The 22,250-nt window shown below is 50.9% G+C and overlaps 1 protein-coding gene across 1 annotated transcript in view; it reads left to right on the top strand.

The window, feature by feature from the left end:
- LOC119461848 (serine-protein kinase ATM) overlaps positions 1-22,250 on the top strand; it is a 754,892-nt gene that overhangs the window by 570,935 nt on the left and 161,707 nt on the right. Inside the window, exon 50 of the mRNA XM_037723219.2 lies at positions 14,372-14,500. Coding sequence (XP_037579147.2) covers positions 14,372-14,500 — 129 coding nt within the window. The remainder of the gene's footprint in view (positions 1-14,371; positions 14,501-22,250) is intronic.

Below are 22,250 nucleotides of genomic sequence, written 5' to 3' on the forward strand. Positions count from 1 at the left end.
CGGCACACGCACGGGACGTCCACATCGCTCGCCGACCCCAACCCGAAGAGGAAGTGTCTTCCACCTTTTGCGCCCAAGTAACCCCGCCGTTACGTGGTGTTAGTAGCGCGACACTCGCGCCATCTTTCGCAATGCACCGTAACCATGCTGACCGTAAAGCCACGCGGCGAAGCGAGATTACAGGAGACGGGAGCCATGCAGGGAAAACAACATCAGGGGATGCATGAGAGTCGCGCATCCCCACATCCCCCCAACCTTGAATCACTACATATACTCTGGCGAAACATGTCATACGGTCTATCAACTTGTGCGTTGCGAACAAAATTAGTACATGCGGCAGTGGCCGTGCCGAGGAAATGCCCACGGGTTATCCACAACATGTGCGCCGACATTGTCTCTGGGGTATACCGCTGGCGTCCGTTGGTTACAGGTGCAGCTCTGCAGACTGGACGGCACGACTCTAGGCCAGCATCGGGAAACGGGGGTGCAGAAGTCGGTACGAGTAAGCGTCGCTCACGCTGACGCGCCCTGCTGGCGAGAGCCACAGTAACCGTTGGTGACTGTCAGCTCTTTTCCCAGCCACGGAGGGCTGCAAACCGGACATAGGCGGCCGCCGAAGTCACTGCGCCGATCTGGCCAAAGGCATCTCCATCGCCTGGGGTAGCTCGATTATAGTCCGGGACAGCAGTGCAGACGATGTGCAGGTGACAGCAAACTAGGGGTGACTCCGCTCAGGCTGCGTACACTCAATGCACTCGACAGACACTAAAGTAGTCCAAGGGAGAGTAATTCTGCATGCGCTTCGCCCATGTGGTACGGTGTTCAATTCAGCTAGCAAAATTTCGGGCGGCTATTCAGATGCTAAGTTCACGTGAACAAAACTCGCTTTCTTGAGTAAAACGAGTAATTTCAATTCGTGCGAGGCTAACTAGAATGAGGAAAGGAAAGTACGACACCTCAACACCACGGTCCACCAGGTTGTGTCCCTCAACATGTGACAGGCGGCTTTGTTAAGCCTTAGGCCTAATGCGTCGCTACTTTGACAACAACCGGCATGCTGCACCGCACCAATGCAGTGCAGTGAAAATGAAAGTGCAGTGCAGTGAAAATGCCGAGCAGAAAGTGCAGTGATCGAAGCTTCAATGTTAGTTTGGGAAGTATGGATTAGTATGAGTTCATTTAGCATGGTGCTTTGGGAAGATTCTAAACAAGATAATGTGTTCGAAATAGATTCGAGCGATGAAACAGAGCCTGTGTCACGGCCGGGGTTTAATTCTACATCGCCTGCCAGTACAAGCAGAAGAGATACAATGTGAAAAGTAAGGTAGCAGGAGCAAAACAATTTGTTCAATTGATTGCGACAGATATCTATCAGCTCAAGGGGGCACGGCACCGCAATTAGAAAAGGGTCATTAGAGCGGAGGCAACTTGCATTTGCAAGGTGACTAACCTGCAGGAAAAATGGCAGTTCAGTTACATGACCTTGTTCCGTACGGTGGCGTGCCCCAACTGGCCGAGAAACAGTGCCGGGATAAGTAGTAGCTGGGGTGGGGCGGCCGTGCTGGTAGTGCAGCCAGGTTGCCTGGTGGGAAATGCATTCGTACCCAGGAACGGGGGCATATCGGTAAGTCGATGATCCGCTTCGGTTTGGACGGGCAGGTATTCCGGTTGAGATGGCAGGTTGCAAAGAAGCAACCAGGTTACCTCGCTACACTCGAAGCAGTGGGGCAAGTGGGCGATGGCCCATAGAAGGGCGGCCTGTAGAAAAAATGGCAGTTGCATGACCTTGTTCCGTATGGGGGCACACCACCGTATGAAACAAGGTATTTTAATTCTTGCGTTTTCAAACGTAAGAATAAAAATGAAATAGTGTGCAGTTCACCACTACTTTTGTTTCTCAATGTTTCCTGTTTCGCGGCTCATACGTTTTCTTTGTTTCTTGTTTTTTTTAGCGGTGCCGTGAAAAACGTATCAGCGGGGTTCTACTATATTATGCAGTAAGAAATGTGCATATTTGCTGGAATTGTTTATGAAATCCTAATGTAGTACGTTTGCCTCTGTTGTATCATAAAGGGACTGCCTCCGTATTTCAGTCAGCATATATATAGTAGCGCAATAGAAAGCTTACCATTCGAAGTCACCAAACGTGCTGTGTTTTCTCTGAAGAGTGTGGGGATGTGTGAATGTCTCCTCTAATCTGGCTTCGCCGCGTAGCTTTACAGCGCCGGAGTTGCAGCGTATTACGAGAGATGGCGCTAGTGTTGTGCTGCTAACGCCGCCTGACAGCGGGGGGGGGTTACGCGGGTACAAAAGGGAGAAAGCTGTTCCTCTTCGGATTGGGGTCGGTGAGCGATGCAGATGTTCTACACATGCGCCGATCCATGCTTCGCGAGACCGTTTCGCAAGGCTACGAGCAGGGCACCGGTATAGACGAACACGGATCGTTCGAGCTCACCACCGTTCGCGTGACCGTACACGTGAACGACTAGGCGATGGTGTCATAGCATGGGGCGAACATATTCGCTAGCTATCCGGTCGCGGTGAGTCGGACTTCCTTGATTTGTTGCACGCCCATATGAATTTTCTATGGGTAGTAATTTGGCTAGCATACATTAGTGTATGAAAGGTGCAATAAATGCCCTTTTGATTGCTTGCACTATTGTGTTGCCATTCCTTTGTCCCAAGAGCGCATGTGAGACCCCACATCTGGCGCCCAACGTGGGGCTCTTGGGACATCGGACGATAATTTTGACAGTTTTGCTCGGTTCGAGACAACCTTTGTTTGAACCAAAGCGTATTCCTAGAGTGCATTTTGATCGCTAGGGTTGGCGGCGTGCTTTCTTGAGCGAGGCGACGGTTGCTGTAGCGTGTTTGAACTTTTCAACATGCTAAGCGTTTTCGTGAGTGTTTTGAAGTACACTCGCCGGTACGAGAGCCACGTGCTCTGCATCCTGGGAAAGCGAGGCCTAGCACCCGCGGAGCATTGGCAAGCCTGAAGCGAGTGAGTACAGAAGCCTCGTGGGTGGTTCGAATTTCTTATGTAAATAGCTTCCTCTATCTCTTTGAATTCGGAAGTCGCGGCTCAGAGAGCCGGGTGGCCGCGGGCCGCGGGTGCCGCTACGGGCTGACTGGTATTGCGACCTGGCACCGTGCGCTCCGACACCGTCTGGGACGGTGGGCACCGTCAACTCGGATGCTGTGTGCACCGAGCGGGATAGGACCACCTCACAGAGCTAAGTTCTCCTGTTCTTGGCTGTCTGTTCTTGTGCCCATTTTGGGTGCTGTTTTTTTATTTTGGATGCCGGTTGTTGTCAGGGTAGCGACGCATTAGGGCTAAGGCTTTACAAAGCCGACTGTCGCACATAGAGGGACACAACCTGGTGGACCATTGTGTTGAGGTGTCAACTATACGGAACGAACTATACGGAACGAACTATACGAACTATACGGAACGACAACTATACGGAATAATAGCATGATATTGTCGAGTATTTCAGGCTGCTGAAAATGAAATGTAATCCTGAGAACAACAACAGGGTGAATTTACTTAATTGTGCAAAACTTCAAATTATCAAAGTGGCGACGTTTCTGAAGTGTGATCCTGAAATGTAATCCTGAGAACAACAACAGGGTGAATTTACTTAATTGTGCAAAACTTCAAATTATCAAAGACGACAGAAAAAACCTGATAGCTTTTTTCTGTACTGACTCTAAACCCTTGACATCTTTCTTATGATGGGGATTCCATGTGATAGAGGCTGTGAGTGGACCTCAAGGTCTGCGGCTACCACGCTGTCTTGATTAAACAGAGACGGCACATCTGAAGTGCGTACTCTTCTTTTAATGGAACAGCGAATATAAAAAGAATGGTTTCATGCCCTCGAGCGAGCGGAGCTCGTGAGGCAACATCTTCCCGCGCCCAGCAGATGGCGTTATTCAATTTCCAATGGGTAGAGCAGTTGAACAAGGCGTCTGACTTCGGATCCGCCCAGCAAACGCAGTGAACAGGAGTGGACCTTTCTATCACGTCCGTTATGTAGTTCCCGTATTCTTGCCGTAACACAAACTTGCCGAGAACGCTTTTTTGTTGCCGATGAGAACTAAATTGCCTTCCTTCAGCAAGTCGGTGCGTTTCGCTTTGTTAACGGAAAAGTTCCTCAATTCACCTAGATATTTATTCCGCCAGCGATCCCAAAATATTTTCAGGTCTTCGCGTTTTTGCAAAAGTTTGTTCAGAAACTTCTACTGAATTTATGATGCTGCGAAAAACGAGATAATGTCGGGGTTTGTAATAGTTTTCCAAAACTTCCCCAATATTTTGGACGTCTTCACAAAAGTGCGGGCAATGTCGCTGTACATGATTTTGCATATTCATCTTCATGAAATAAATATCCTGAATGCAAAGAGGAACTTTTCAGCAGTCATGTCTTCGACCAACTTTAAATGTATGGCCCGAGTGACAGCGCAAGTAAATAGTGCAATATAAGCACATTGATGACCACTATTTTTTATGTATATAGGTCCAGCAAAGTCAACTCCTGTGACCAAGAAAGGTTCTGGTTTGGTAAACCTGTCTTCTGGTAAATGTGTTTCTTGCTGTACTGGCTTTGCTTGCAGCCGCTGACATACCAGGCATCGAGGTATGGTTTTCTTTACTAGTTGTGTGGCCTGTGGAATCCAAAATCATTCACGAATCTGAATCAGGGTCTCTCAGACGCCCCCATGTAGTACCTTCATGTGGGCTTGCGGATAGTCAGTTCTGTAAAGTGAGTGTCTTTCGGCAAAAGAATTAGATTCTGATATCCATAGTTCTCGTTTTTGCTATGAGCAGGACCTTGTACACGAATTAATCTGTCCTGGTCGAAGAAAAGTCGTAAATGCTTAATCTGGCTCAGCAAGGGAATACGCTTGTTTTCCGAAAAGCACGTCAGTTTGTCGCTTAAATGTGTCTTTTGCTTGATACGCATCAGGTAGAATTCAGTCTCTTGGAGTTCGTCATGCGTCCTAATGGCATCATCTGTTGTGTCAGCTCCCAGAAGGTCGTCCATGTGCATGGATTTCTGAAAAAGTAGAGCTGTCGTTACATAGCTTTATGTTGTAACGTGGCCATCAAAAGAAAAGTGCTTGAAGTGGCTCCAAATGGCACTCTGGTCATCCTACAGATTTTTTCTTCTGGTAGAGGTTGGTTTGTCCGAGGAGGCTTTGTAAACCAGAGGAATCGTTGTGAATCTCTGTCCTCGTCATGGAGGTTGATTTGAAGGAAGGCCTTTTCGACATCTACTGTTATAGTGACCTTGTATCGCCGAAAACGCATAAGTAGGGCGGCTACGTCTGGGTTTACGCTCGGCCTGGATTCCACATTTTTGTTTAATGACTTCGCTCCACGTTCATGCCAGGATGCATCGAAAACTATGCGAATCTTTGTTATAGTCCGGTCTTCCTTGATCGCCGCTCGATGCGGCATTCGAAATTTGCTCGTGGAACTTGAATAGGGAACTCTTTCTGCTGATACTTCTTCCAGATATCCACGAGTGGTTTTGTCGTACCTTTCCAATAGGATGTGGTTATTGTTGAGTTTGCACATCAAATTGCCAAGACGTTTAGTGGCCACAGAGAAATTGTCTGCCATGTCCACCGTTTTCTTCCAACGAAGTCGAACTTTATAAGGACCGTCGCTATTAGTTATATTTTTTTCGAATTCTTGTAGCTTTAGTTCACTATTGAGCTGGCTTTCTTCATCAGCTCTGACACCTAGACTTTCCAGGTCCCAAAATCGTGATAGAACCTCTGAGACAGTGTGCTCTTCTATGCAGGTTTGGAGCACAATGGTGCTGGAATAGTGAACGATGTTGCCTGGGAAAGGAAGTGGCCCTTGCAAAGTCCATCCTAATTTAGTGTGTATACAGCTTTTAGATCCTTCCATTCTTTCCACACACTTTTCACGTCGCCAGTCACAAGTTGCCAGTAGTAGTCATGATCACGTAAAATAAGAACACCTCTTATGTTATTGAACACTAACGTTAAGCTCAAAGTGACATTGCATGTACTGAGGGCACTCAATAAAGGCGCACATGTGGAGAAGTCACAATTATCATAGAATTTAGCTTATTGCACGTTTTGTGCATGTATATTGATTTGCGAGTTTGCAAGTAGCAGTGTTTAAAACTGCAGATGGTCATTTGGCAACTCATGCACAACATAGCATGCATGTTTTTTTACACAATAAGCATGCCAAGAAATTAAACAACGTGGAGAAGACCCGCGTAGTTTCATCGAAATTGTGCACGTGCGTCTACAGGCTTTTCCAGCTAGATCACCACGATTGAGTGTGACAGAATTCGATGAGGGCTGCATGCACATGTCTATGACGAATTCATTTAGCTGCAGTTCTCAGGCACAGCTTACAGTTAGGCCTATTTTGGCTAGGATGCTTTTCCACGAGTGCGTGACATTTTGCACATGTTGCAGCACTGCCTTGAAGAAGACAAGTCCACTTGTCGAAACGTTGGCTCCTGCTCTCACCTTGTTCTCCGGTTACTTATTAGCACTGCTATATCATAAGAAGCCAACAAACAATGACACTAAGGACAACATAGGGGAAATTACTTGTACTTACTGATAAGGAGATTTATTGACGGCAAGCGGCAGGCGAAAAACCAGTACAGTCGCAAGAGAGCAACGGTCTCGGCGCCAAGAGCTCGTGATCTGCGCTCACGCCCTACATCTATGAGAGTGCCCCACTACTGCTTGCTCCCTGTTCTTCTTCTTCACTACAATAACCTCGGCGGCGAAGGGGAGCCATCCTGGCGACTCAAGGGGACGCAAGGATGAGAGGGTCGTGATGCGGCTTGAGGCGGCTGACGTGGACCGTGTCGCGACCGAGACGGCGCTTGTCCGAGGAGGGCTTGACCGGCTCAATGACATAAGTGACGGGAGACCGGCGCTCGATGACGCGGTATGGCCCGTGGTACGTGGCAGCAAACTTGGGAGTGAGGCCAGGAGAGTTGAAAGGTATTCGGAGCCAGACGAGGGATCCAACGGCAAAACTCAGCACATGCTCATCGGTGTCACGGCGATCTTTCTGGAGGGCTTCGCTGTCAGACGTGAACGAGCGGGCCAGCTGACGACACTCCTCTGCATGCTGGGCGACGTCAGAAATTGCGCTGAATTCGGAGGCGTGTTATACGCATAAGTCACGAAGGGGAGAACGACGTCCCAATTGGAATCATCAGAATCGATGTACATCGACAGCATGTCACCGAGCGTGCGGTTGAAACGTTCCGTGAGCCCATTCGTTTGAGGATGGTAGGCAGTTGATGTGCGATGAAGAATACGACACGAGCGGAGCAGCTCTTGTATCACGTTGGACAAAAACACACGGCCTCTGTTGCTCAGCAGTTCCCGTGGGGCTGACAATTGACGAAGTGGCCGAAGACAATTGACGCTGCCAAAGAAGACAATTGACGCTGCCAGCCGCAAGGCATACAAGAGCGCCATAGGGCTATACCATCACACAAGCACGGAGCACATGCTCGCTTTGCGAGTACACAATACGCTCGAAGAGATCATGGAGGCCCAACGAACAGTGCAGTACCATCGCCTAGCTCAAACCAGAACGGGGAGAGCCATCCTGAACAGGATAGGCATGGAAATACCACATACCTCATCGAGCGAAGCGGCCGCCTTACCCCAAGACGTGATGCGCAAGATCAGGATACCACCTGCACCAAGACACATGCACCCGCAGAATGACCAAGAGCGAAGAACGGCAAGAGCGGTGGCACTAACAAAGAGCCATCGCAACGATCCACACGCCTACTACGTGGACGTGGCCAAATACCACAACGTGAAGAACGCCTATACGGCGGCGGTCCTCAGAGCAAGCACCGGGGAACTCGTCTCCGCAGGAAGCATACGGTGCAGAACACCAGCGCAGGCGGAAGAATACGCCATTGCACTGGCAATGCACGCAACAGACTGTCGCACGATAATAAGAGATTCAAAAACGGCGGTCACCAACATTTCGAAAAACAGCGTATACCCCACCACGGCAAGAGCGCTAACTTCAACAGCACAGAATGGAAGACTGGCAACCAACGTCACCATCAAGTGGTTCCCGGCACACGCTGGCAAGCTGGATGAGTCGGTTGGTCCAAACCGCAACGAGGAAGCAGACAGGGAGGCGCACGCGCTAACAAGACGCGGGCTCCCGTCATCGCTCCCCGATATGCGCGAAGCAGACCCGACAGAAGCCACGGCCGAGAACGAGAACAGCGAAGAGTTTGCCATCACCAAGTACGGAGAAGTCCTGCAGTGGTACAGGGCAAGCCGTAACAAGTATCCACCACCTCATCGGGACCTAACACGCAAGGAAGCGACCACCTTCCGACAGTTACAAGCAAGAGCAATTTGGACTCCGGTATGGGCGAAACACGTCTGTCCGGAAATATATCACACGGACACGTGCCAACGGTGTAAGAAGGCACGGGCCACCCAGAGCCATATACTCTGGGAATGCTCGCCTCCCGCACCCATCACCCAAGACATCGAGATGCCAGACAAGACCGACAACAAGATTACCAGCACAGACCTCGAGACTCAACGGGCCGTCGTCCAGCACGTCCTCGAGCTCCTAGACCGGCAGAAACCCGAAACGTCGTCTCGCTCGCGGGGCAATGGATAAGGGTGGACGCAAGGTCTAGGACGAAGATACGGAGCATCACAACGAAGGCAAGATTACCCACAGAGACAAGATCCAGCACGTGCCACGTTCCCCTTGGAGCGTGAGGCGGCCAGTGCTCGCCTTCGGGCTTGTAGTACGGCCCCCGCCTCCGTAGGGCAAGCGGGCACGCAAGAGTCTCCATCCCTATCCCCTCCCCTGATTTGCCGGATCGAACCAATAAAATTGTTCTCTCTCTCTCCGTGGGGCTCCATGACGGAGTATGAAATGGCGCAATATGAAGGAAGGGGCGTCAAGAGCACCATCCGCAGGGAGTGGAGCGGTTTCTGCGTATTCCGTCAGATGGTCCACCGCGACAATTATTCAGCGATTGCCAGCAACAGAGCACAGAAGCGGTGCATAAAGGTCGATTCCAATGCGCTCAAAAGGGCGGGCAGGACATGGTAAAGGCTGCAGCTGACCGGGTGTATGGTTCAACGTCTTCCGTTGTTGACATGTGGAACAAGACCGTATATATTTACGGACAAATGTGTACATCCCGAGCCACTAGTAGCATTAGCGGAGCCATTGATACGTTTTCAGCCCGCCAGCATGGGCATGTTGCGGATCAGCATGGAAGTATGCACACACATCGGCTCGCAAGTGCTTGGGTATGACCAGCAGCCATTTATGTCCGTCCTCTAGGTAGTTGCGGTGGTACAAAAGTGAATCGCGTATTGCGAAATGCTGTTCCGAAGGCATGTCGGTGATGGTCAGAGCATCCAGGGAAAAGTCGACCGCTGAAAGAGACCCTGCTTCGGATTTGACGGGTGAACGAGAGAGCGCATCTGCGTCAGAGTGCTTGCGCCCGGATCGGTAAACGACGTGAATGTCGAATTCTTGAATACGAAGAGCCCATCGACCGAGACGACCAGAGGGATCTTTGAGGGAAGCCAGCCAGCAGGGTGCATGATGGTCGGTTACAACGTCGAAAGGCCTGCCGTACAAATAGGGGCGGAATTTTCCTAACACCCATACAATCGCGAGGCACTCTTTTTCGGAGACCGAATAATTCGCTTCCGCCTTGGTGAGGGCATGGCTTGCATAGGCCACAGCATACTCAGGGAAGCCGGGCTTGCGTCGCGCGAGAACTGCACCAAGACCGATACCACTGGCGTCAGTATGCATTTCGGTTGGCGCAGCAGGGTCATAATGGTGTAGCACGGGGGGCGAAGTAAGTAGGCGGCGCAGTGTCGCAAATGCGTCGTCGCAGGCCGGTGTCCAGTGGGAAAGGTCGCTGGGGCCGGCGAGGAGCTTCGTAAGCGGTGCGATGATGGAGGCAAAATTTCGAACGAAGCGACAAAAATAGGAGGCCAAGCTGACAAAGCTTCGAAGATCTTTGAGGGTAGAAGGCTTTGGAAACTCGGCAACAGCACGTAGTTTTTCCGGGTCAGGGAGAATGCCATCTTTGGAGACGACGTGGCCGAGGATGGTTAGCCGGCGAGCCCCAAAGTGACATTTCTTCAGGTTGAGTTGAAGGCGTGCGTTTGTAAGGCAGCGTAGAATTGTGCGTAAACTAGAGAGATGTGTAGCGAAATCGGGAGAGAACATGACGACGTTATCCAGATAGCACAGACATATCTTCCATTTCAGACCGCGTAAAATGCTGTCCATCATCCGTTCGAATGTTGCGGGGGCATTACAAAGTCCGGAAGGCATCACAGTAAATTCATACAGGCCATCCGGTGTGACAAACGCCGTCTTGGGACGATCACACTCCGCCATAGGGACCTGCCAATATCCCGATCGCAAGTCGAGGGAAGAAAAAAATTCGGCACCTTGAAGGCAATCGAGGGCGTCGTCTATTCGAGGAAGAGGATAGACGTCTTTGCGAGTAATCTTGTTGAGGCGTCGGTAGTCCACACAGAATCTAATAGAGCCATCTTTCTTTTTGACCAGTACAACAGGAGAGGACCAGTGGCTGCAAGAAGGCGTAATGACTCCGCGCTGAAGCATGTCGCCAACCTGCTCCGTAATGACACGACGTTCCGCAGGTGACACACGGTAGGGGCGCTGTCGCAAAGGAGCGTGAGGCCCAGTGTCAATTGTGTGACACTGGGCCTCACGCATAATAGCCGGGTCATGTTGCGCGCTTCTGTCGCCGACGCTTCGCGGCGACCACGAGTACGCCGGGATATCCACTCTATCGCACGCAGCCAGAACGAGAGCCTGAAACATGCGCCCGTGATCACCAGCCCACTTCCGATGCCCAACCTTTTGCTGCTCGTCGGTCCCCCTCACCGCGCCGCCGTTCTCTTTCGCCTATGCGTCGCAGGTACAATACTGGTGAGGCGGAAAACTGACTACCACAGCTTCTGAGGCACGAGCTGCGCCGTCGTCAATCTGTCTAAGTCCTCGCATGTCCTCCGCCAATGTTATTGAAGTGTTTGTTGACGGTGTACGAACTCTTGCGCTTGTGGACACTGGCGCCGCTATTTCTGTAATGAGCCATACGTTTTGCCGTTCTATCCGTAAAGTGACGACGCCACCTTCAGGATTTTCTCTCCGTACTGCGAGCGCACAATTTATTCAACCCGTTGCAGCATGTACAGCCAGAGTGCTCATACAAGACGTGACCTACAGCGTTGAGTTCCTTGTGCTGGCCTCGTGTTCCCATGACCTGATCCTCGGGGGGGATTTTTTGTCCCGTAACCACGCTGTTATCGACTGCGCTCGTGCTCATGTAGAGCTCGCTGTGTTTCCTGAGACGCCTTCCACCCATGTGGCCGGTCCTGGGGATAGAAAGCTTGTCGTCACCGCCGATATTGACCTGCCACCTCAGAGTGCCGTCATTGTTCCCGTTTCCTGTGCCACCCTTTCCGACGCCACCGTTCTGTTCACGCCATCTGACTTATTTCGTCACCGCCACAATACGTCACTGCCTTTTGCCATCCTCGAGCTTCATCAGGACAATACCGGTCTACTTGTTTGCAACCCCAACTCAGGCCCTCTGACTTTGTACCGAAATGAAACGCTTGGCCACGTTCAGCCTGTAGACGCTGCTGTTATCGTACCCCTTGACCCCTCTGAGCCTGAGACTCAGCATCCGCTGAACGCCCTGACCCCTCACCTTGCGTCCGACGCCGTGCTCTCGGAATCTTTTCACCGTTCCATCGACATGACCTCCATCCGGCTGCACGGACGCAGCTTCTTGCCCTTCTACACGAGTTCCGCACTTCGTTTGACTTACCGCAAGCGTCACTAGGCCGAACTAATGCGGGTCATGCATAGCAGATCGGGCGGTTGTCTGCAGTGCGCCAAGGATTTGCGTACTGTGGCTGCGCCCCGAAAAGCGCCGTCGCTGGTGGTCGAATTGGTGGTTGAGGGGTCAGTACTCGTTGAGGACGTGGCTTCATGACGGCATCCGCATACGTCAGAGGCGCGGCAACAGGAGTCGGGGGATCAGCAGACGGCACCACAAATGATAGCGGCGCGGTGATACCAGTCGGCTGAAAGGCAGACGGCAAAGCCTCGGTGACCTGCTCCGGTATCACCTGTCGGATGGTTGGAGTCAGCCCAGGCGTAGGCACTTGCGTGGTCGAAAAAAATGAAAGCTGTCGAGCAACTTCCTCACGCACAAGCTCCTTAATCTGTGACAGGAGCGCCGTGTTGTCGTCGCCGATGGTCAACGCTGTGGGGAGCACACGCTGCCACCTTCTCCCGCGGGCGCTCGCCCGTCGCTTGCGAACGGAGCGCACGCGGCGGTAGCCGGGCGGACATCTTGTGCGCGCCGCGGGAGCCGGGCGGACACGGGGGAGAAATGCACTTTGCCCTCTCCCGGTTCTCGCTCGCCTCTCGCGACGCGTGCGCCCGCGCGGGAAGAGGGAATGTATCCGGCGGGCGAAGAGGACACTCCCCTCGCGGAAAGGTAAAAAGATATAAAAGAGCACGACCGAGAGACCCCCGGCCTCTCTGACCTCGCTTGACCTAACTGCCCGGACGGAATTTACCTGCTGAAAGCCGGGAGTCACCTCGTTTGAGTGACTACCACACGCGACGAGGCAAGCCTATTAGTTGTTATACAGAGCGGACTTCCCTCTGCAAGAGTGTTTTATTGCCAACAGCAATAAACGTTGTTGAGTTGACTCGCTTGTTGCCTTATTCGCCCGAACCCTACGTAGCTGCGATTACACGCGCTACAGGTTGGGGAAGACCCCCACAACGCAGGGAGGGAATCGTCTGTTGACATCTGCCGCCGAGCTAGGACGCGCTGCTTACGTAGTTCGTCGAAGCTCTGGCACAAGGTCACGAGTTCAGACACGGTGCGTGGGTCCTTGGCCAGCAACATCTGAAAGGCGTCGTCGTCTATGTCTTTCATGATGTGCTTTATCCTGTCTTGCTCAATCATAGAAGGATTCACGCGCTTGCACAAGTCAATGACGTCTTCAATATAGCTCGTGAAGTTCTCGCCCTGCTGCTGCGCACGTCCGCGTAGACGCTGTTCAGCGCGAAGCTTGCGCACTGCGGGGTGACCGAACACTTCCGCGAAGCTCGTCTTGAAAGCCGTCCAATTGGCGAAGTCTGACTCATGGTTACGAAACCAGAGGTTTGCGACGTGTGTTAGGTAGAACAGGACGCTGCGTAGTTTTGTAGCGTCTTCCCACTTGTTGTGCGCGCTCACCCTTTCAAACTGACGTTAGCCAATCTTCTACGTCATGGTCATCGGGGCCGCTAAAGAAAGCGGGATCGTGCTGACGCAGCGCGCTTGACACGATGACCGATGGAGCTTGGGACGCGTCTTGCTGGGTGGCGTCATCAGGCATTGTCGGAGCAGTGGTAGGCAACGTCTAGCTTCGAAGTTCCAGGTTTGAATAGGGTACCCAGCGCCTCCACCACTTTGATAAGGAGATTTACTGACGGCAAGCGGCAGGCGAAAAACCAGTACAGTCGCAAGAGAGCAACGGTCTCGGCGCCAAGAGCTCATGATCTGCGCTCACGCCCTACATCTATGAGAGCGCCCCACTACTGGTTGCTCCCTGTTCTTCTTCTTCACTACATTACTAATTGAATTGAAGAAATGATAATTTAATGGAAATGAAAACGGATGAAAAAGCAACTGTCCGCAGGTAGGGAACGAACCTAGGGGCGGATGTTCCACATCCGCCCCTGGCTTTGTGAGTGGTGGCGCTGGCTAACACTCCCAGAGTTAATTCTAGTTCTAAAACATAAATACCCCAGAAAGTGGATGGGAAAACAGCTCCGCGGTAGCTCAATGGTGAGAGCATCGCATGCGTAATGCGAGGACGTGGGTTCGTTCCCCACCTGCAAACAGTTGTTTTTTTAATCCGTTTTCATTTCCATTAATTTATCATTTCTTTAATTCAATTAGTAAGTACAAGTAATTTCCCCTATGTTGTCCTTGGTGTCATTGTTTGTTGGCTTCTTATGGTATGATAATTACAATCGGGCCCCTCGGTTCCCTTTCTTCTCGTTATCAGCACTGCTAGTAGTGTGCCACACCTTACGAGCATGAGTAAGTGCCTCACGTAAGTGTAGTTCTTTCACTTGTGAGGTTTATGTCATGAGTTCGCAGAGACCTTGGAAAGTGTGGTAAAATATTTGGAGATTTGAAGGATTCATAAGTGAAACATTATAAGCACGATGCAAAAATGTACATTTTCAGTTTGTTTACTGTTTTGTTCATGATGCCAGATGTGCAATGCACAGGAGACTGGCGGCGTCACGAGGGCATATGCCGAGGTGCTGCAGCTGTACGGAGAATGTTTGGCCGAGTCTCACTTGGAGAGCTCGGACACAATTGCCAGGGAGTACTTGGACAAGGTGAGCCTGCTTCAAAGAACCCTTCGAGGAAAGGAGAGTTTAAATGCTCGAACGTGTATGTATGATTCCATTTTTTGAATATTCGGTATATTTGTTGTGGGTGACATGCCACATGCACACCCTCGATGCCGCCCAAGCGAGCGTTTCGTGTTATTTTCGGTGCAAAAGGGAGGCCGAGCGTGCCACGGCCAGGCTGCACCGGCTGATACGGTAGTGGACTCTGTTGCTTCGAGCGCTCCCTGACGTCGGCCAAATGCACACAAAAAATGGCGCCGCATCGGCCATCTCTGTCGGTACAAGGTGCATCCAGGTCGACAGGACTGATCGAAATGATAATGCGACGCAGATATTCAAAATGTACTATTTGGTATTGCACAGCTTAGCACGGTAAAGGCTGCTCCAGTCCTTGACTACCTGGGAGACGAATAAACTGAACAAGTTGCAGTGCGAGACAATGGCATCAGATTGAAAGTGCGCTGTTGTAAGACTCTTGTGAAATAAGGGCAGTCTTGTCGATGTGTCAGGCTTGTGTGCTTTCACTGAAAAGAAAGGCCTTGCTTTATTGCGGCTGGGAGGAGGCGCTCCAAATTGTGGCGTCGCAATAAAAACATAGCCAGCTCTTTCACGTGCTTGGGCACATCTCCTGGAAAATGTTTAGCTATGGCTGCATTTACCGCAGTTTCGCAATAAAAATCATAGCTAAGAACCTTCTTTCTTTACTGTGGCCACAGTAAGGAAAGCCCTGACAGCTTTCTTTGTGGTGTAAACACACGTGTGACATGCCTTGATGATGATTGCCTCTGAACGCAAGTCCTGCCGGTTCAAGTATTCCAACATTTGCAGGCATTGAAAATCAAAGATCCCAACTTAATTTCTACCTCGCAACCGTTAGTAGACTGCCTACAAAATGAAAAACCATGCAACTGCTCTTCCATAAGTATTGACATTGAGTTATTTGTTATCTCATGGGCTGTTGATGTAGACGTTGGTATTATGAAGGATAGTAATAAATTACAATTCATTTTAGCATTTCTGTTAATGCGTTTTTAGAAATACTCTCCTTTTGCTTGTCGTCAACCATCGTACTGTATGTATGGAAGTGTTCTCACTCAAAAGTTTAGCATCAGTATTGGATCGTGTGTACCACCAGTATTAAGTAATATTTGAAAGTTTGAAAGTTTTCTTAGTTTTGTTGATTGCAAACCTGAAAAGGTATTGGGTAATGGTACCAAAGCCATCTTTAGGCACGTAGATGGGAAATTTGAAGGGAAATAAAATTCCTGCTCAGGTAGACAATCAAATCAGGTCATTTAGTATATGTTGGGTTTTGAAGTTCACATACGAATATCCTAAGATACTTGTATTCAAATTTTAGACCTTTGAATCACTTTACTTTGGGAACACATTTGTTGGGCCTACTCTCTGTGATCAAAAAGAGACTTGGTAAGTTATAATAAGCCTCGGCATTCAAAATGTATATGTCATCCCTAGCAATGGCTTCGGCCAAATCTTGAGCAGCGTTTCCAGTCAGATTTGTTGGTTGCTCAGAAACACACACAACGCTGTGCCTTATGCCTCTCTAGGTCGGTTTCCTGCGCTGCTCGCTTGTACGACCAAATTTTGCCCACATTCCGTCAACGATAGCTGGGAAAGGCTCGGGATGCATCTATATCAACTGCCTGGCAAAAGATTTTTGTATGTCTTAAAGCAAAAACAATGCACCGACGCGTGCAACTGGCACAGGGAGCAAGAAACTCGCATTGACGCCCTGTTTGCATTGCTTTAAAGAAAATGAGCTCTAGGGTTTGACAAAAGCTCGTCTGGCGAGGAAAGAACATGGCTGAACACTCGCCAACTGAAGAACACAAAACAACAGATCGACGCCCAGTGCCTTGTTCACAATGAACGAATGCATGATGGTATATGCGTCGGAAGACGTAATGCGCTTGCGTACAACTCAGGTAGGGGTCCCCGTGCTAGTAGTAAATTGTATGCAGAATGATTCAAGAAGCAATCGGGATGATAATTTCTTCTGTCTTTCGATGATGGAAGCCGAATGCCAGTTAATACTGTCCCCAGTCTTCTCGTGATGCTCTGCCAGGGCGCTGGAAACCTTTGGCTACATCATTGCGGTGCTGGTGTAGCCTTCTATTAAAGTTTCCCGTCTCGCCTACGTAGCACGCCTGGCAGTCCTGGCAGGTAATTTTGTAGATGACGCCGGGATATTTTTCTGCTGTCAGCCCCTGCATGCTGCACAAGCATGGATTAATGGTTTTCAGGCGTCATTTGTGCGTGCTGGGTTGAAAACGATAATACACCTTTGATTGTTGATGTTCTAGTGTGAAATTATTCAACAATGCAGCCAGCTTGTTATGTTGCTTCTTATGAGTTCGTTTAGCTGTGGCGTCTTTTGTTCGTTAACGCCGACGGTAACCGTAAACAACATTCTGTATGACATTTTATGCTTTTGGACAAAAACATCTAAAAAAGTTCTTGAGTTCGACATTCTGAATGCGTTTGGCAAAATTGACTCTGGTAACACTAGTACTGATTGTGACCGCAGATAGAAGATATACTAGTATATTTCAAGCGCTTAGGCTATGTTTAGAAGAAATTCTATTTCTTGTCTTCTCGTAGACCAAGATGTCTATAGCCATTTGTAGCCATTTCAAGGCGTTTTTAAGGCATTTTGTGTTTCGTGGGTAGGGTGGTAATGCCATTCTGCATGTCAGACGATCGCATATGATGTGACTTGATACGGTAAGCACAGTTTGCGCTGTTATCATTGTCACATTGGACATGATTTGCCACCCATAAAATATTTTTACGGGGATAACGTTTATTTAGGGAGTATTGCTATATACAATGCTTGGGCAAGCAGCGGCAACGGATGCAAGGCTGTCGCGCGCCTCTGGCTACTTCGTCGGCATTGTCTTCGTCCGACCGACAGTAGCAGCCCCTTCACTGTCTTGTGGCACTACCCCCTCCCCCCCTCCGGGGCGAGAGCGCCGACCCGGTGCTTGCTACGACGGACCAGAGGGTCCAGTTACGTACGGCTTCAGTCTCGCAACGTGCACGATAGCAGAGGGCGGGGGCATAGACGGCGCTGGCGCGGTGACTGGCTCGATCTCATGCGTAATGTTGGTGACTTGACGTAGCACCTTGTAAGGACCATCGTAGCGGGACAATAGCTTTTCGGAGAGACCGATGCGGCGGGACGGAGACCACAGTAGCACGAGGGCGCCTGGGGAGTAAGAAACGTCTCTGTGGCTACTATCATTTAGGGCTTTTTTGGGAAGCCTGAGACACTGTGAGCCGTTCATGAGCGATCTGGCGAGCTGTGTCGGCGCGCGCTATGGCGTCATGAACGTACATGGTGGTTGAGCTGACAGGAAGTAAAGTATCGCGAGGCAGAGAAGGTTCGCGTCCATACAGGAGATAAAACGGGGAGTAGCCAGTGGTGTCATGTCGGGACGAGTTGTAGGCGAAAGTAACGTACGGCAAAGTAGCGTCCCAATCGCGGTGATCGGCGGAGACGTACATTGAAAGCATATCTGTCAGAGTTCGGTTCAGGCGCTCTGTGAGTCCATTCGTTTGCGGGTGATAAGCAGTTATGAGCTTGTGGTGGGTAGAGCAGGATTGAAGGATGTCATCAGTGACGCGAGACAAAAAGTATTGGCCTTGATCGGTCAGAAGCTGTCAAGGAGCACCATGATGCAGGATGATGTCATGAAGGAGAGAGTCAGCGATATCCGTAGCGCAGCTGGTTGGGAGGGCACGCGCAATGGCGTATCGCGTCTGCGACGGCGACCCACTTGTTTCCTGATGTTGAGGTTGGAAAGGGGCGAAGAAGATCGAGCCCAACACGAAAGAACGGTTCGGCGGGAATGTTTATAGGATGAAGCGGACCGGCAGGTAACATAGCTGGCCTCTTGCGGTGCTGGCATTTGTCGCAGCTAGCGACTTATCGTTGGACGGAGCGATAGAGACCAGGCCAGAAGAAACGGCGCCTGACGCGATCATAAGTGCGGTTGACACCAAGGTGACCAGCAGTGGGCGCATCGTGAAGCTGGCGAAAGACATCTGACTGCAGATGGGCAGGCACGACAAGGAGGCGTTCAGGGCCCTCAGGATGCGTATTATGGCGGTATAAGGTGCCGTCCTGAAGGAAGAACAAGTGGAGTGAAGGGTTGGGTGTGGCGGAGTTGAGACGGTCGATGATAGACCGTAAAGCCGAGTCGCGGCGTTGTTCGTCCCGTATATTAACGAGGTCCGAGATAGACAAGACGCAGGCGTCGGTGTCTTGCTCGGTGACGTCAGGGGAATCCACGGGATGCCGTGAGAGACAGTCGGCATCTTGATGAAGCTGACCGGACTTGTGCACCACTGAAAACGAGTATTCTTGGAGGCACAGAGCCCAACGACCTAGGCGGCTTGTAGGGTCTTTGAGTGAAGAAAGCCAACAGAGGGCATGATGATCAGTTGCAACGGTAAAGGTGCGGCCAAACAGGTAGGGACGAAATTTGGTGACGGCCCAGACAGGAGCAAGACACTCTCGTTCCGTGATGGAGTAATTCTTCTCCGGTGCGGACAGGAGGCGGTTAGCGTACGTAATAACACAGTCATAGCCGCTCTGACGCTGAGCGAGGACGGTACCGATTCCATGGCCCCTGGCATCTGTGCGAAGTTCCGTCGGTGCAGTCGGATCAAAATGCGCTAAAATAGGGGAAGTCGTGAGGGCAATAAGCGCCGAAAAGGCAGCAGCTTGGGGTGAGCCCCATGTAAAAGCAACATCTTTTTTGAGGAGTGCAGTAAGGGGGCGCGCAATGTCGGCGAAATTACGAATAAAACCTCAGAAATAGGAGCACCATCCTATAAAACTGCGTACGTCTTTAGCCGAACAAGGTACAGGAAAATTCTTCACGGCGCGAACTTTTGCAGGATCGGGCTGGACACCTGTCGTGTTGACAAGATGGCCAAGTACGGTTATTTCACGGCGACCGAAGCGGCATTTTGAGGCATTGAGTTGGAGACTGGCATTGCGGAATACCTCGAGAATGGCGGAGAGGCGCTGAAGATGGCTGTCAAATGTTGGCGAAAAAACAATGACATCATCAAGGTAGTTGTCACGAATTTCAGCGCTCCAGAAACGAATGGATACAGAAAGCAAATACGTAAAAGAACGTTTATCTCAAACAGAAAAAAAATGATATTAAAGAAAAACAAACAGCAAACTACCCTGACACACTATAAACACTATACATACACAAACACTCCAAAAACTAGCTAGACATATAAAAACAAACAAGCCCTCAACTACATATTGTTCCTCCGCTTGACTAACCAACGCGATGTCACGAACAAACGAACGTTCTGACCGTCGCCAGTCATGCTGTCGGACTCCGGCCCAGCGTGACAAAGGACGTTCGCCTACGTGGTTCCGACGCAGCGTGGGCGTCGACCTCTGTCGAGAGCGATGAGGTTGTGGTCTTCCGCAGAGACCCGCGTGGCACAGGACGCGGTCTGGGCCAGTCGGCCGTTGTGCCACTGACGTGGCATTGGCGATTGCCTTCGTGGCAAAGGGCAGCAACTGGTTGCGGCAGCTTGGGGCTTTACCGGGGCCGCAGAACACAGCCACGGTGACACAGTCGGGGCTCAGGAGCTGGAGTTGTCGCTAGCGAACGTCCCCTCTTCGGTCCATGGTCCCTGAAGCTACTGCCTCCCGTCTCCAGAGCACAGCTGGAAATGCAACTGCTTGTCGACCACGTCAGCAATGCCAGCTCATCATCGCCTGCGTCCCCTTTTTCTTCATTTCTTGTGTTTGTTTTTTTTCTCGCGCTTCACGTGCTTCTCGCCTGTGAGTGCCTTGGCTGTTTCTTCGGCCAGCGTCTTTGTCTTTTTTCGCGTTATCATACGTCTTGCCGGTGACTCATGACAGTAGCACAAGCAGGTTGACCATTTCAAGCCACGAAGAAGCGAATCCATCATGCGCTCGAATGTGGCCGGCGCATTGCAAAGGCCGAAAGGCATCACTTTAAAGTGATAGAGGCCATCGGGAGTTACGAATGCGGTTTTTTCGCGGTCCAGTGGGTCAACAGCAATCTGCCAATAACCTGAGTGAAGGTCAATAGACGAGAAATATTGGGCGCCATGAAGACAGTCGAGTGCGTCATCGATACAGGGCAAGCGATAGACGTCCTTTTTCGTGATCTTGTTGAGGTGTCGATAATCAACACAAAATCGCCAGGTGTTGTCCTTTTTCTTGACCAGCACAACAGGAGTGGCCCAAGGACTCGAGGACGGTTCGATGATGTTCTTGGCCAGCATTTTATTGACTTCCTTTTGGATTATGGCACGTTCCGCAGCGGAAACGCGATAAGGGCGCCGGTGAACCGGTTGAGCATCACCGGTGTGGATGGAGTACTGAACAACTGTTGTCTGGCCTGAAGGGCGATTTTCGAGATCAAAGATATCGGAATACGACAGCAAGTCCCGGCGAAGATCCTCTGCTTGCGTATGCGGGAGGTCGGCTGATATCATTTTCTAGAAATTGGCACATAGCGACGAGGTGGCCGTGAGAGAGCCGAAAACAGTTCGAGGGCCGTTGACGGCTAACACAGAAATTGCGCAATCCTGCAATGATGACACGGTGGCAAGCGCGATACCAGCAGGAAGCATGTGGGTAGAAAGACCAAAGTTGAAAAGTGGCAGGCAGGTTTTGTTGTCGCGTACGGTAACCACAGTGTGCGAGAGAACGACAGAGTGCATCAGGTCCATGTGGAGAATCGGGGAAACAACGTATTCACCATCACACACAGGAGGAGAGGGACTTAATGGGACGTACGTGGAGGCTTGCGGTGGCAGGTGGAGGAACTCGACAGAACATAAGCGGCTGGGAGTGTCCGATAGTACGTGGGCGTCAAAAGGGAGTTTCAGTTGAAGGACACCTGTGGAGCAGTCGATAAGGCCTGAGTGCGTCGAGAGAAAGTCTAGGCTGAGGATCACGTCGTGGGGACACTGCGCAAGCACAGCAAACAAACCAATGGTCTGATGGCCAGCAATGCACACTCGGGCGGTGCACATACCAAGGACGGTAGACGAGCTGCCATCAGCGACCCGTACTGTGCTCTGAATTGCGGGCGTAATCACTTTGCGGAGCTGAGTACGGAGAGCAGCGCTCATTATTGAAATCTGCACTCCGGTGTCTATGAGGGCCGTAACGGTGACGTCGTCCACTTGAATGTCCAGAAGGTTTCGGCGCGTAGGTACAGTCAACAGAGGATTTGTATGTCGGGTCACTGATGCAGCGTCACCTCCGGGAGCTGCACGGCTTAGTTTTTCGAAGCGTAGGTGTCAGGCCGTGCAGGGTACGATGACCAATATGGTCGTGGCGATCGAGATCGACGCTCTTGTGGGGACGGTGAGCGGCTAAACTGGGAGTGTGGAACGGTGGCATCGGAAGCATCGGAAGCATGTGGATCAGAACGAGGGGAAAACCATCCAATGTTGCCTCCAGGACGACGCCAAGATCCAGTGCTCCAGTTTGAAGGTGATGACCAGCTACTGCGGCAGTGACGGGCAATGTGTCCAACACGAGAGCAGTTGAAACATATGGGTCGGTCGTCTGCCGTCCTCCAGTCAGCCGGGTTTCTGCAGCGTGAAGGGTAGACCTGGTTCTGGGTGACATTTGCAGGGGTACGTTCAGATGTACGGATGGAATAGACGGCCGATGATAATCCTATGTTCGCGA

The sequence above is a fragment of the Dermacentor silvarum genome, chromosome 8 (assembly GCF_013339745.2).
Source record: "Dermacentor silvarum isolate Dsil-2018 chromosome 8, BIME_Dsil_1.4, whole genome shotgun sequence".
NCBI lineage: Eukaryota > Metazoa > Arthropoda > Arachnida > Ixodida > Ixodidae > Dermacentor > Dermacentor silvarum.